The 14,252-nt window shown below is 44.8% G+C and overlaps 1 protein-coding gene across 1 annotated transcript; it reads left to right on the top strand.

Annotated features, from left to right (window-relative positions):
• The first annotated feature begins 5,592 nt into the window (after positions 1 to 5,592).
• On the top strand, positions 5,593 to 10,080 carry fgf16 (fibroblast growth factor 16). The gene is made up of 3 exons (XM_070913405.1): positions 5,593 to 5,896; positions 7,495 to 7,598; positions 9,835 to 10,080. The coding sequence occupies exons 1-3, from the start codon at positions 5,593 to 5,595 to the stop codon at positions 10,078 to 10,080; spliced, it is 654 nt and encodes a 217-aa protein (XP_070769506.1).
• Positions 10,081 to 14,252: the final 4,172 nt, after the last annotated feature.

Genomic DNA, 14,252 nt, shown 5'->3' on the forward strand with positions numbered 1-14,252 from the left:
GGAGAGACTGAGCAGCTGGATTGCCATGTAAATAGCTGTGCAGATAGGTAGGGTTGGGCTCCATGCCAAAGGCTCTACAAAGGGCTCCTAACATCTGTTTGAGGGTAGATTCCTGCTCTGTGTTGTTGTAAGAAAAATAGTCTCGCTCTGAGGGCCTGTTCCCTCATCAGACAGGATCATGATCACGCATATACACTCTCTAACGTCAGACCGCAGCCCTGCAGAGCTGAGAAACACAAGTCGAGCTGTTATTGATGTTATTACACCGCGCCTCAGTCATCAGCATGGACGGACAGGTGGAACATCGCTCAGATGGTGAGGGCTCCTTTCAGCTAGTCAGTCACAAAGCAGGAGTAAGCTGATGGGAGGCTGCAGTTAATTAGACTCATTAGCATCAGCATCACTGCCTGTAGCCCTAAACATGTCCATTCATTGATGAATCAGTGGCTGTGACGATGACCAGAAGAATCAAATGTGTAAAAACCCAAGTTATATCATGGAGAAGTAGGAAGTTTAGAGCATGAAATACAGCGTTTAGTGTTCCAGTTTATATTCAAGTCAGCCGTCTGATGAAAACAGCAAAACCACAAGTTTGGAGTACGGATAATTAACTGCTAAACCAAAATGTTGGAGACAAACTTAAAATATTCCTACCGAGGTTTTCCCATCGAGTCAAAAAAAACATGGTGGGACATCTCTGTTGGTGTGTCATGACAAGAATCTTTTTCCCTCTCCCAAGAACATATGCAAGCAATTTGTACAACAAATGTTGGTTTTAGACTGTGTTCCTTGCATACTAGTGGCTTCTCAAAACCTGCAGGACCTGGAGGGCTCCATTCGTTAGTGCTTGAAAGCAAAGCAAACAAATTAATTAACACTATCTCTACATGGGGTGGCCAAGGAAAGCAGGCGCTGAAATGTTACACCATTACCTAAATTCGCATGCATCTGTCTGCCCCCCCCCCCTCCCCGCGTACCCTCCCACCCCTGCCCCAGCGCACACAGCGCCCTTGAACAAGGCCGAAGGACCACCTGTGTGAAAGAGGAGACCCTCTCTGTTATGTCTCTGCTAGGGAATGAAATAACACGGAATCCAGCTCTGCAAATAACTCACAGTGAAGATCATTTTCCACATGCTGCTTGACAAAAGGTAAAATAAGAACAGATGATGTCCTCTCTCTCCTCTCCTCTCACTGGGAGTTTGTAGCTACACTCTGCAGTCCTCACAGCTTTGTTGTGCTGCTCTGCCAGCCAGGAGACGCAGGGGTTTGACCCCTTTAGTGGCCTTGTTAAGCGGGCGGTATGAGATAGGTCTCATTCCTAATAGCCACTGACATCGAGTCAGCCGTTTTTTTCATGCCCTCACTTGGCTGAGGTTAAGAGGGGTTCGAGGAACCTGATCCCAGATCGGATGATTACGTGTGAGCCATCGGGAGCAGCAGGAGGCCTTCTTCTAAACTGGGCATCCATCACAGCAGAGGGAGGCTGCAACTGGCTCCACTATAACCAGTATAAAGGGGGGGGGGGCTGTGTTTCACAATCTTCACATGTAGAAGATCAAATGCTCAACAAATGAGCATCTTGTTGAGCAGTTCACACAAATAATACATTTTGAGAAATACAGTTATTCGATCAATACCACTCTCATGTCTGTCAAATATGAAGCTACAGCCAGCAGCAGCTGAGCTTAGTTTATCTAAGATAAAGACTGGAAACAGTGGGAACCAGCTAGCATCTACCAGCACCTGTAAAGCTCCCAAACGAACACATTGTATTTTGTTTGTTTAATTCGTACAAAAACTGCAGTTTAAAAATGACAATTTGCTGTTTTTCGGGGGGTTACAGGTCAGACTATTTCTTGGCCAGGACCAGTTGCCAGGAAACCGGCGGAAACTCCAGGAAGTTACCAGACCCGGCCGAGAAGTAGTCCTGCACATAAACCCCCTCTGTAAAAATGCAGATTTTTCACTGTTGTACGGATTACACAAATGACATATGACGTTGTAATCTGTGAGTTTTAGAGGTGCTGGTAGGAGGATTTTGTTACCGTTGGACAGAGCCAGTTTAGTTGTTTGCCCTTGTTTCACGTCTTTATGCTAAGCTAACCGGCTGCTGGCTTCAGCTTCATATTTACTGTACAGACACAAGAGTGGTGTCGATCTTCTCATCTAGCTCTCGCCAAGAAAGCGTACTTCCCAAAATGTTGAACTATTTTTTTAACTTGAACGGTGAGAAAATACAGACAAGCACCTCCAGCGTGCTCCGTCAGCGTTTCGAACACATCTCAGTCAGTACAATACGCCGGCTTTATTTGTCCAAGCACCTTCGCTCATCCTATTGAAGAGGACACATATGAAGTTTGTCTAATCTAAATAAACAGATGAGGCACTTATTAGCCCCCAGTTCCCGCTGCAAGTGTAACTTCATTTTCAATTTCGACTCTCCCGCTGTGACTCATGGGAGAGCGACTTCAAAGCTGCAGCTATGCACTTGAGGTCATTATCTTCATTTCTATATCCTCTGCAGGTTCTCAGCATATGGGAACATTTTAACTCTGGATTTGTGTGTGTGTGTGTGTGTGTGTGTGTGTGTGTGTGTGTGTGTATGTGTGTCTGCAGCCATAAATCTACCATGTCAACTATAAAATATAGCTGACCAGCAACAGATGTAGCTCTAATAGCTACCAAAAAAAAATCTGAATTTACCACCTCTAGAATTTTATTCTAACACTTAATAGTCTTTAAGATTGATTTTAGTTTTGCGCACAGGAGATGGACAGTGAGCGAAAGTCAGAACACACTCATGAAGAGGAAAGAAAAGGGGGTTGGGTGTTTCCTTTTAATTTTCGATTACTCTGTTTCACTTTCTTTCTTTCTCCCCTTCTGTCTTTTCTTTAATCCCTCTCCTTCCAGCCTTTAGCTGAGACGAATCCTCCTTTCATCCTCTTCTGCAGCGAGGGCCCTGGTGTCTGCTCGCACAAAGCCTGACCGTCCCTGACTCCTCGTCAACCCCTTGCCCAATTCATCAAGCAGAGGCCCATGGGCATTCATCACCCCCATCACCTTTCATATCCCCCACCAGCTGAAAGCCACTGTCCCTCCTCTGACTTCAATGCAGCCACGACACACCCGTAAGATTTATAGTGGCATAATTAGTAGCAGTGAAAAAGGCCTGCGTGCTTTGGAGGGTCAATCATACTGTATCCCACTCAGAGGAGCTCTGAAAGCCAAGTCACATCTGCTTCAGAATAGATTGCACCGACACCACAAACGTTGATGAATTGGCCAAAAACAAGAAGCCAAGAAATTCATCAAAGCCCGGCAGTGACATCAAAACAATCATACGTACTTTGGGTAATTTTAACATACTATTTGTCACCATTCATGGCAGTGAGGCGCTGTCATAAATCCCATTTCCCTACAGGGAGGCTGCTGCTGCTGCTGCTGCTGCTGCTGCAGCTTGTGATGAGCAGCTCTGAGGTGAGAACTCCCCCTCAGGACGGGGGTTTCCGAAAACAGCTTGAAGGAGGTCTAAAATAACATGCCTAATAGTTAAACGGTGTTATTGATGTAATCATGCCCTCCCCTCCCGTCCCGTCCCGCTGTCACTGATATCTCAAGAACAGTGAACTAATTAAAACACTCCTGGCGTTTGTTTTCATTTCGATCCTCACACAGAAATAAAGGCTTCACTAAACAGCTGCATTTTTTTTTCTCCTTTTTTTCCTGCAAATCCACAAGTTGGAACCCGTCACCCCAATGTGCTCAGAGGAGATGCAAAATCCCCATTCAATCATAAATTACACCTATTATTCATTATTCCTGTTGTGGCTTTCTCTGTGTTCTCTTTCATGTACATGATGGCACAGCTCACTGTGCACCTGAAAATCAAGATGTTTGACATCAGTGGAGGCACTTTGGCCTCAGACGGAGGTAACTTAGTACATTTACTCGAGAAATGTACTCAAGTACAGTTTCAAGGTACTTGTACTAAATGTTATGCTACTTTATACCTTTACTTCACTGAGTTCACATGTTTTCATTTGTACTCCACTGTGTTTATTTGACAGCTACGTTTACTTTTCTGATTATTATTTTACAGACAAAACATGTGATCATCTTTTAGATTTGTTAATGAGAGTTAAAATCAGCACCACCTCCACTAACTACAACAGAAAAATGCTACTTATAGTTTTTTTCTTTGCATAACAAATACTCGTTGACTGCAGGACTTTTACAAGTATTTTTACAATGTAGTATTTATACTTGTATTCAAGTAAAGTATCTGAACCCTTCTTCGACCACTAGTGCTAATCCTGAGGGGACATTTGTTGTGACTTATGACAGTAACGTAGTTAAATATATACGGGCATGTCTTTCTTTTCACAGTGTGTGGTGCTCCTGTTTTATGTAGTTACATAATTACTAAGCAGCAGAGGTTTTGTGGAGAAGCAGCAGCTTATTTGAAACTTTGCACAGAAGTCAGTGGTGGAAATTAACATTTTGGAGAGAGGTTTTTAAAAAACAAACATCTAAATCATTTATATTAAAGGATCTCTGATGACTCCAGAAGTTCATGAAGTCTCTGCACCAGTCGGTTTTGATACTACACGTCATCCGCATTTGGATTTTCCTTTTTTTCCCCTTCCTTGCCAGTAGTACAAGTGGTTAAGCTGCTGGTTTGCTGGAGCACTTTGCAAACGTTGTGCAGAGGGGCGAGGAAGCACCTGCTTCCAACGAGGAGGTGGAGAAAATGCTCTCATGAAAACGTCCAACTGCAGTGGTTGGCACTGACTCTTGTGCAGGAGGTCGGATTTGCTCCGAGAGTATGCACAGGTTATTTTGATAATCTTGTTGGGAGAAACGCTCGCCTGATGCTTTGTGGTTTTCCTTTTCGTTTCCAGGAGAGGCTGTGGTGTGGCCAAAGCACCAGTCAGAGTAAATGATGGATTTGCTTTGTGGTGGTGTGGTTGTTACAGTTTGGGGTAGATGTAGCTTTTCGCCTCTGTGTTTGAACAATGATGATCTTTGCTTCTGCATCTGTGTCGCATTTTAATGCACCACAACCTGTTGCCAGAGTTCCCTGCCCCTGGATAGGCGATGTGGTTTTATCAGACAGCCTCGGACCGCAATCAGGAGCGCAGGAAGCTCTGAGGGGATACTTCTGGACTCGGATCTGCTCGGTCGGGAGATAGATACAGCTTTCTGAGAGAGAGAGAGAGAGAGAGAGAGAGAGAGAGAGAGAGAGAGCAGTGACAGACAGCGCGTAGACAGCGGCATCATCAGTGGTAAAAGTTGGACTGAAAGTACACATTCAGTGAGGAAAACTGATGCGCGTAAGAAGGGATGCCAGCCAGGCGTGGCTTGTGTTTGAATATCCAATGTGAGAATGCGTGGGGAGTATGTATATAATAGAGTGTTTCCATCTGATAAACAGAGATATCAAACTGATGATTATAGCGAAGGACGATCAATAAAGTGAAGGGACGCTGCTGATTTGGAGGAGCACGGCGCGCTGGGTACGCTTTGTGCGTGCATGGACCGGACTTGTGCAAACTTTTTTCCCCCCTCCTTGAGTCGCCGTACATTTTAAATGCCTTCGCTTAATTTGACAGCTGTGCACACGATGGGAGAGGTCGGGAGTTTTCTGGGGACCATCGACTTGGATTTACAAAGCTTTCCTGCACTCGGGAATATGCCCTTACCGGAGTCTCCAGTGGGCTTGAATGAGCGGCTGGGGCAGATTGAGGGGAGGCTGCAGCGGGGGTCGCCGACGGATTTCGGGCACCTCAAAGGGATCCTGAGGCGGCGGCAGCTCTACTGCAGGACTGGCTTTCAGCTGGAGATATTCCCCAATGGGACTGTGCATGGGACAAGACAAGACCACAGCAGATTTGGTGAGGGCATTTCTATAACATTTCTTTTTTTTTTTTTAATCATTATTATGAGAAATATGGAAGATTATGTTGTGTAATTTGCCTGCTTTAATTGACAGAAACAGGCCTATAGTTTGATTTACCATCCGCGACTTATTATACACAATTACTGTCAGAGGTGGAGGCTGAATGAACTGTGTCCTCGGGTAATGTAGAGGAAAGCAATTATCAATATTACAACATTTAATTACAGTTATGAGTCATTTACGTGGTCACTGCTGTGTAATATATCTTGTACTATCAATTTAGATCATTTCCACTGCTGTCACTCTAAAACTGGGTGACGTGAGTTTAATTAAGAGGCTTTTTCCTGCCGCGCATCCCCAGTGGATACTCATTCGTGCGTCACTGTCACCTGGCGCACAGGGAAGCAGCGCCACACACCTTTCTCTGGCAACCCCCCGCTGCGCTGGGGGGGGGGGGGGGGGGGGGGCAGGTGTCTCTTCTCAAAGCCGCAAACAAGCAGCGCGTGCGCGTCTCGCGGTCACGGCAACAGCGAGACAACTGCGCGCCCGCACTTCTGAGGATTCTGTGCCGTTAATGTAAATGGAGCGAGGTGCGGCTCGCGGGAGAACGATAAACAAATGAAGTCAGAGGGCAGATACGCACATGTCTCGCGCCTCATAGCCATGCAGTCATCTCACAGGTGCAGGCCGGACGGCTAAATTAGAAGCACGACCGAAGGCGGAACTCAGAGAAGGTTTAATGTTCAGACTTCAGCCAAAACAAGCCGGTTTACAGGGATGGGTGGTCCGCGTGTTTGTTTCTGGCTTCACTTAGCTTTTAAAATGCAAGGTCTTTGTCAGAGCTGCGAGGAAGACGTGGCTTTGATTAGAGGGATATGAAACACACTCTTCACCCCACAAAAAAATTAGAGGGATGTTCTCTGTCATCCTCTGGCATCAGATGAGGTCGGCGAGATGGGGACCAGGTGGCTGTAAGCTGGCCTCTGCCAGTCAGCACGGCCAGCTGGATCCTCTCTGACTAACCTCTGCATCACAACGGCCAATAGCTTTTAATTTCACCGGTTGTTTCCCTGCCTTTGAAGCACGAGTTAACTTTGCTGTAGCTTCCTGTGAGTCAGCAGCCCACTAAACAACTTACCCACATCTCAGCTTCATGAAAGTGACTTCTCAGTCTGTATTAGTAGTCGGGAAGTCCCGAAGACAGGATGAACACATTTATAGACACCACATCCTATTCTGATTAACTGAGCAATGTATGTTCTTTAGGCCAGAGTGAAAAAGTGAGCTACAAAATCAAAGAAATCTTTATCTGGTGCTGTTCTCATCCGGTCCTTACATCTGTCTTTTCTGCTGTAATCAATTACAAAATCAGTTATTTAGTGGCCTTAAAACAGCATTTTTTTCTGTTGTAGAATGGAGATGTAAGAGGATGCTGAACATATACTGCGTGACGCAACATGACAATGAACAAGTTGCAGATCAAACTCAGCAGTCTGGTCTGCTGTCACATAAGTGGAGGCCACTTGTTGCGGTGTGTTTGTGGGCTTCTTCTGACTGGTTTCTGTGCATTGTGTGTGCATTGTTTGACCTCAGGTATCCTGGAGTTCATCAGTCTGGCAGTGGGTCTGGTCAGCATCAGAGGGGTGGACGCTGGACTCTACCTCGGCATGAATGAGAAAGGAGAGCTCTATGGGTCGGTGAGTCAAAAGAAAAAACCTCCTTTCATTCACAACCCCGCCCTCGCCATGCAGCCCTCATTCACAACAAGTCTGGCACTTGATACGCGTGACTTGTTTTTACAGAACACACTATTTTCCAGCCATTCTCAGTAAATGAAGCTTTTTTTTGTCTTACAATATGCGTCAGTAACTGAGCTATCAAAAGTAAGTTTTCAGCAGCAATCTGAGAGTCACTTTGTTATCACGGTTCCCGTACGTCACCGATGGGAAAACCTCTGTGAGACAAAACAAGTATATGTTTCTTTTACAGAGTCCCACACTCTCCGTCACATACTCCCCCCTGCTGCTGCTGCTTTACTTCAGCATGTTGACCAGAGAAATTAATAAAGACAGTAGATCCAATACATGATGATGACTTTTTGACCACTGGCAGCAGCAAAGAAAAGACCTTTATACTTGTTTTCCATGTGAAGGAACTCCGGGAAAAAGCAGAGTTCGCAGCTTTAGAGAGCAAACCAACCTCTTCATTTCGTTTTGAGATATGCAGAAATATTTACATATTTTCCCAAAGTGGAGACAGGAACGTTTGGAGTCACTCTGGATGTGTGCTGTGGGTGAATTTGATGGAGATTACCTCTCTTTGCACAGCTGTTGGACTCTAGTTTGGACCGCAGTGTTAAATATAGAAGAAATATCTTGTGTTTTTCCACAGTAAATTTGGAGCATCTAGTTTTTTTTTACTTTGTCTCACATGTGGTTGGTATCTGGAGACAGGGAGAGAGGAAAGGGAAGAGATAAAGACAATGAAGGGGAAGTATGTGAGGGTTACCTGTATCAGGTGTCCCAGGGCATTACCTGAGGGCCTCTCCGGGCTCAGACCAAACCAACCCCCCCCCTGGCTCTGAACATTTCGAACAGAGGCTACTTTTAAGCATGGCCATTATGTTGAAAGTGCAGATATTGTTACTGCGTGCTATCAGAGTCTGGCATCCTGGAGCTTTGACCCTGGGGGAGGGGGCGGGTGATGGAGGGAGGCAGGGGTTTGTGTGTGTGTGTTGGGGGGGTAATTGCACACCTGACTGAGTCACCTGACTGACAGAGGGGAGCGATGTAGACACGTCTGTCTGAAGCCGAGAGGCCAGGAGGTGGAGGGGGGAGGGTAACAGGTAGAAGGGTGCTTCCGTCCCACAACCACCAGACCTTGACGAGCTTTTGATCCGATGAGGTGTGTGTGTGTGTGTGTGTGTGTGTGTATTAGCATGGAGCTGGCCCAGTCATGTGCCCTTGGGGCTGTGTTTACAGACAACAGCTTCACCACACAGCCGCAGCCAAGCAGAGCCTGACAGCCAATCAACAAAATTGCTGCTGGAATAAAAAACGAGACTCTTGCACAAACACTTGCGAGAACTATAACGTGTGTTATTAAAGGCAGAGATTGACTGATTGCCGTGCAGAGACGCCACGTCCTCTTAGCCAAAAAAAAGTCCAAAAGGTCGGGGGGGGGGGGGGGGGGGGTCGGGGTCGGGGGGGGGTTAGTAACTGTGGGGAGATAGTGACTGTTTGGGACAACCTCAAAGGGGGTTCATATTTGGCCCCTGGTCCTCTGTGATACCCCTGACTCGGCTGAGGTTCGACCCTCTTGCAGAGCAGCATGACTGACTGGTCTTGGCAGGAGAGCAGCTCCAACCCTGATGTCTCTTATTGTTCTCACACACTCAGCTCAGCCAGCACACTCTCACCTGCTGAACCCGCAGCCATCGCTCATGCTGCACTGTCAGCGACGACCGAGGCTTTGAAAGCTGCTGTGTGTGTGTGTGTGTGTGTGTGTGTGTGTGTGTGTGTGTGTGTGTGTGTGCGCAAGGGAAAGATTGTACGCCTGCTCGCTTTCGCCTTCTTCTTGCATCACAGGGAGGGAAATAATTCTCCACGCACAACGAGAGGTTAACAGGTCTGAGGAGTGAGTGTGGGGCGTACAGTGAAAAGCCGCTCCTAATGACTTCCCCTCGTTTGTCATAATGAGCACCTGCCTAAATGAGTTTCTACTGGTTCATTTCAGCTTTCAAGCGCGGTCCAAAATAGTTAGTGGAATACATAAACCAGTATATCTGGAAGGGTGGAATCTGCATGCAAAGTGGCATCATCCATCTCAATCTACACTCTCTTTAATCTTGCTGCAAATTGTCTTCTTATCTCACTCAGTGCCCCGTGAGCAGGACTCGAGCACACGACTAATCTGTTGTTTTCTCTCCCACAGAAGAAGCTGACGGCTGAATGTGTGTTCAGGGAGCAGTTTGAGGAGAACTGGTACAACACCTACGCTTCAACTCTGTACAAGCACAACGACACGGGGCGCTTCTACTACGTGGCCTTAAACAAGGACGGCTCGCCCAGGGAAGGCGGCAGGACTAAAAAACACCAGAAACTCACCCACTTCTTACCCAGGCCGGTGGAGATTGAAAAGATCCCTCAGGCATACAGGGACTTGTTCCAGTACAGCTGACCAGGGCTTACACGTGAAGAACTGGTCACGTTCGGAGGAACTGAGATAAAAGAGGAGGAGAGAGGGGGTGTTGTGGATGTTTTGGACCTGGTACAGAACTGTTTACCCTCAGCTCCCCCTGAGGTCACTGTGTTTGCGCCTCAGCCCACTGCCAAGCACGTACAGCACTGACATAAACATTGTGCATGTTCCTGGATGGAAACGTCTTTGCTTCTGCAGTGGACTTGTGACCTCAGAGAGGAGGAGAAAGTGATCTTGTGAAACCACTGCGGACATGGACTGCCACACTGCGGGGCCAATCAGGTGCCACGTTTTCTCAATAACCACTTTTTTTAGGGGTAAATGTGTTGATATTGAAGCGCCATGCAATGACAAGTGGAGTCTCTTGGCAGTTTTTTGCGTAGCACTAAGCTGATGTGGGAAAATGAATGGTTGACTATAAGACACCAAGAAGAGACTTTTAGGAGCTCCAAATGATGGATATTGTGCATCATTGTGCATTTGTCATGCACTATACACAGTCATGGCAAATGTAAGAAAGGCCACATATGCAGAGATAGACAGGAGAAGAAGAAGAAGAAGAAGAAGAAGAAGAAGAAGAAGAAGAAGAAGAAGAAGACGAAGGGTCAGAAAGACACAAACTATGTGCTACATGCATGTTAAGTGAGAGGTTGGGATGGTCAGGTTACTAAAGAGTCTGTAAGGAGGATGTCTGTGAGGCAGAACTGGAGTTTTATTAAAAAAATCAAAGATGAAAGAGATGATCGTGTGATAGATGAAAGAGCACTTACTGCACATCCCCAGTCCCGGCTGTAGGCTTACATGCCTCCCATGTAATCATCGGAGTCTAACGATCTCATTCATCACATCTGAATAAAATATCAAGCAGCGCCTTGTAGGAATTGTATGCAAAAACAAGCGATTAAGCTCGGGACAGAAGCACTTCTCTGGCTGTGGTTGTAAAGAATAAGTGATGAGGGTGTTTTTTTTTTTTAAAGGATGGTGACTTGTAATGTTCAGAGTGTCAGGAACATTATTAAAAATGCAAGCAGCTGAGGTGTACATATGGGTGATCCTATTTATGAGATGTACAATATATTTATTTTCTACATACTAAAGTATAAATATAAATCTATATATTTATTTATTGCAAAGACTTTATTTTGTAATGAACTTGAAGTTATCTGGACTGTAGATCCTACTGAAATTATACCAAAAAAACAAAAAAAAGAACTGCAATGAACGTGACAATAAAATTGTCCTGCTATCGAGAACTCATTGTGAGAGACTATTTTTGCTTGGATAAAAATCTGATGTACCAATTAAAACCAGATACAGAATCTATGTGAATGTTGCATTTCTTTCCTTTTATTTTCAGCCATGCTAGCAACAATTGTTGGATTGCCATGAAACTTTGTACAGACATTCATCGTCTCCAGACGTTCATCATCGACTGACTTTTCCTCCAACGCCACCATGAGCCATTATGAGGCTTTCACCTGATAATGAACAAAACTGTCTCAGATAAAAATTATGGACAAAAACGATTTAGGCTTTGCTGATGTAAGATAACAGTACTGAAAGACCATTATTATGCAACAGGCTCATTATTATTAAAATACCTCAAATGAAATAACTTTAAAAGCAATGGCCACATGGCACTTTGTCCTGCAGTCCAAAAGACAGAGAGAAAAATGGGTAAAAAGATCCAGCAGATTTCTTCCCAGAGGAAAGCACTGATACAATCCCATGCCAATTTGCCCTCATAAAACCTTTACCAAGTAATGTGCACAGGCCCTCTCTGTCTCCACAAGGTCTTAGTCAGCCTACATCCACCATACAAAATCAGATTCCTTATGCAACTGGATCCCGACTCCTAATTGGCTTTACACATCAGCATGGATTTAGAGCAGTGATTGGTTGTTCATTGCAGGGGCCTCACAGACTACAGTGGAGTCAATGGACAGAAACAGCTGCCTGCTGCACAGAGAAGCAGCAGGGATGTGCTGCAAACCTGGAGTGGTGGTAATCTGGGGCTGAGAGGGGATGGGATCAACATTTCAACATCTGCAATAGTTGTAATGTTTCTCCACTGGCAGATATCTGTAAGCTGTGAGAGCAAGCTCCCCTGGGGGGGAGGGAATGGAAAAGTCAAAGACATGCAGGGGAAAACCCTGGCAGACTGAGAAATGAAAACAATACCGGGAGAGGGAAAAATAGATGAAAGATTGAAGGGAGAAGAGAGTGGGACAAAAGGCACTTAGTGCTGTGGGTGTGAAATACAGGGACAATGCAGCAGGATGTATCTGCTATCTGCTTTCCAACTGTTTAAGAATAGCTCTACATTTTGGGAAATAGGCTTTGCTTTCTTGCAGAGAATTAGATAAGAAGATTGATACCACTCTCACATTTATACAGTAAATATGAGGCTGGACTCGGTTAGCTTAGCTTAGCATAAAGACTGGGAGCAGGGAGAAACAGCTAGCCTGGCTCTATTGGTTGGTAAAATAAATCTGCCTACCAGCACCTCAAAAGCTCACTTGTTAGCTTGTTATCATACACTTATTTGTTTAACCTTACTAAAACCCACGTTTAAAGAGTTGTGGTTTTTACAGTTCTTGGTCGGGCGCAGTGACTTTGTGGAGTCTCTGTTGGTGGCCTGGCAAACCAGGAAGATTTTGTTACCTTTGGACAGAGTCAGGCTAGCCGTTTCCCTGTTTCTAGTCTTTATGCTAAGCTAGGCTAACCCACTACTGGCTGCAGCTTCATATTTACCACACAAACACGAGAGTATTATCAATCTTCTCATCTAACTCTTGGCAAGGAAGCAAATAAGCGTGTTCCACAAGATGTAAACCTTTAATTTCACACAAAACAGTTTTCTGTTGATTGATTGTTGACTCAGACTAAACAGGGAACCTGAATGAAAATATATAACAGAATAGGTGTATATGTTGGCTAATAAGTAACAAGAAATTGCACTCCAGAAATAATAAATATATGTGTGAGCGCATTTAGAAAAACAGTTTTACACTTGGGCACTTGAAGTTTTAATTTTTCTGTCCAAATTTCCCTCTTAATTTATAGGGTCCATACCAAAAACATGTATTTTTTGTCTCTATGTTCTAGTGGCTTTCTGGTTCTGGTTTAAGGCACTGACCAGGAACTATAATGTCCCTGATTCAAGTCTGGCTAGGGACATTCGTTGCACATCATTCCCTGTTTCCCTCCACTCATTTTCTTTATCTGTCAACTGTCTAATAAAGATAAAATGGCACAAAAATACTGGCTAATATTTTGTTGTCAGATTTTTTTAACATCTAAAATATCAGTATTGGTATAAGCCTCAGAGACTTCACGATCAATAAAAAATCTGTGTAAAAGCTACAACAACGACCCCCCAACATCCCCCGTTATACATCCAGCCAGTGCAAAGGAACGCACTGCAAATCATTGGTCAGTATTTCAGTCCTGAAACAAAACAACAAATAACTCAAACTCAAGAGTTGCTCATCCTTTTGGTCACTTTATTAAATGTTATATTAAATACTTATCAAGATAATAGCAGATCAGATTCATGGCAAATCATGTTGGTGTATTTTCTAACATAAGAACATTCTTAGAGGAGGGCAAAAAAGTTTCTCTACATTTATGAAATACACCTTGTGCAAACACAGGAGCCAACTAGAGACAACAGGCGCCTCTGTGAGAAATGTACATATTCCTCATGGTTAACAGCTACACCAGTTTAAGCATTTAGAAGCAAACATGTGCCAAAGTAGAATACAGGTAGTCTGGGGGCCTGTCTGGTGAGACTACAGTGTCCAGAAGGCATTTCTCACAAAGCAGAGGAAACAAATCAGCCAGACATAATAAGATTTCCAGTCTTTACTCTTTCTATCGAATCCGCCATCAAACACACATTTCAGTCTTTGACAGACAAGTAAAGGGAAACGTTTTGGGCCCTGTGACACCCGGCTGAACTGCTTGTTGCTTTGTGAGACCCAGTCACTCACCCAAGCTTGGGATCAACACAAGTGGAACATAAACAATGAACAGGACGCACAGTGCTATGCTAGACAACACGTGACAATGAGAATGATGTTACAAAAAGGTCATAGGAACCGGCAGGCAGTTTTGAACAACACAAGCATTCCATTACCATGTTCAGC

Source organism: Enoplosus armatus, chromosome 10 (assembly GCF_043641665.1).
Source record: "Enoplosus armatus isolate fEnoArm2 chromosome 10, fEnoArm2.hap1, whole genome shotgun sequence".
In the NCBI taxonomy this organism is placed as follows: domain Eukaryota; kingdom Metazoa; phylum Chordata; class Actinopteri; order Centrarchiformes; family Enoplosidae; genus Enoplosus; species Enoplosus armatus.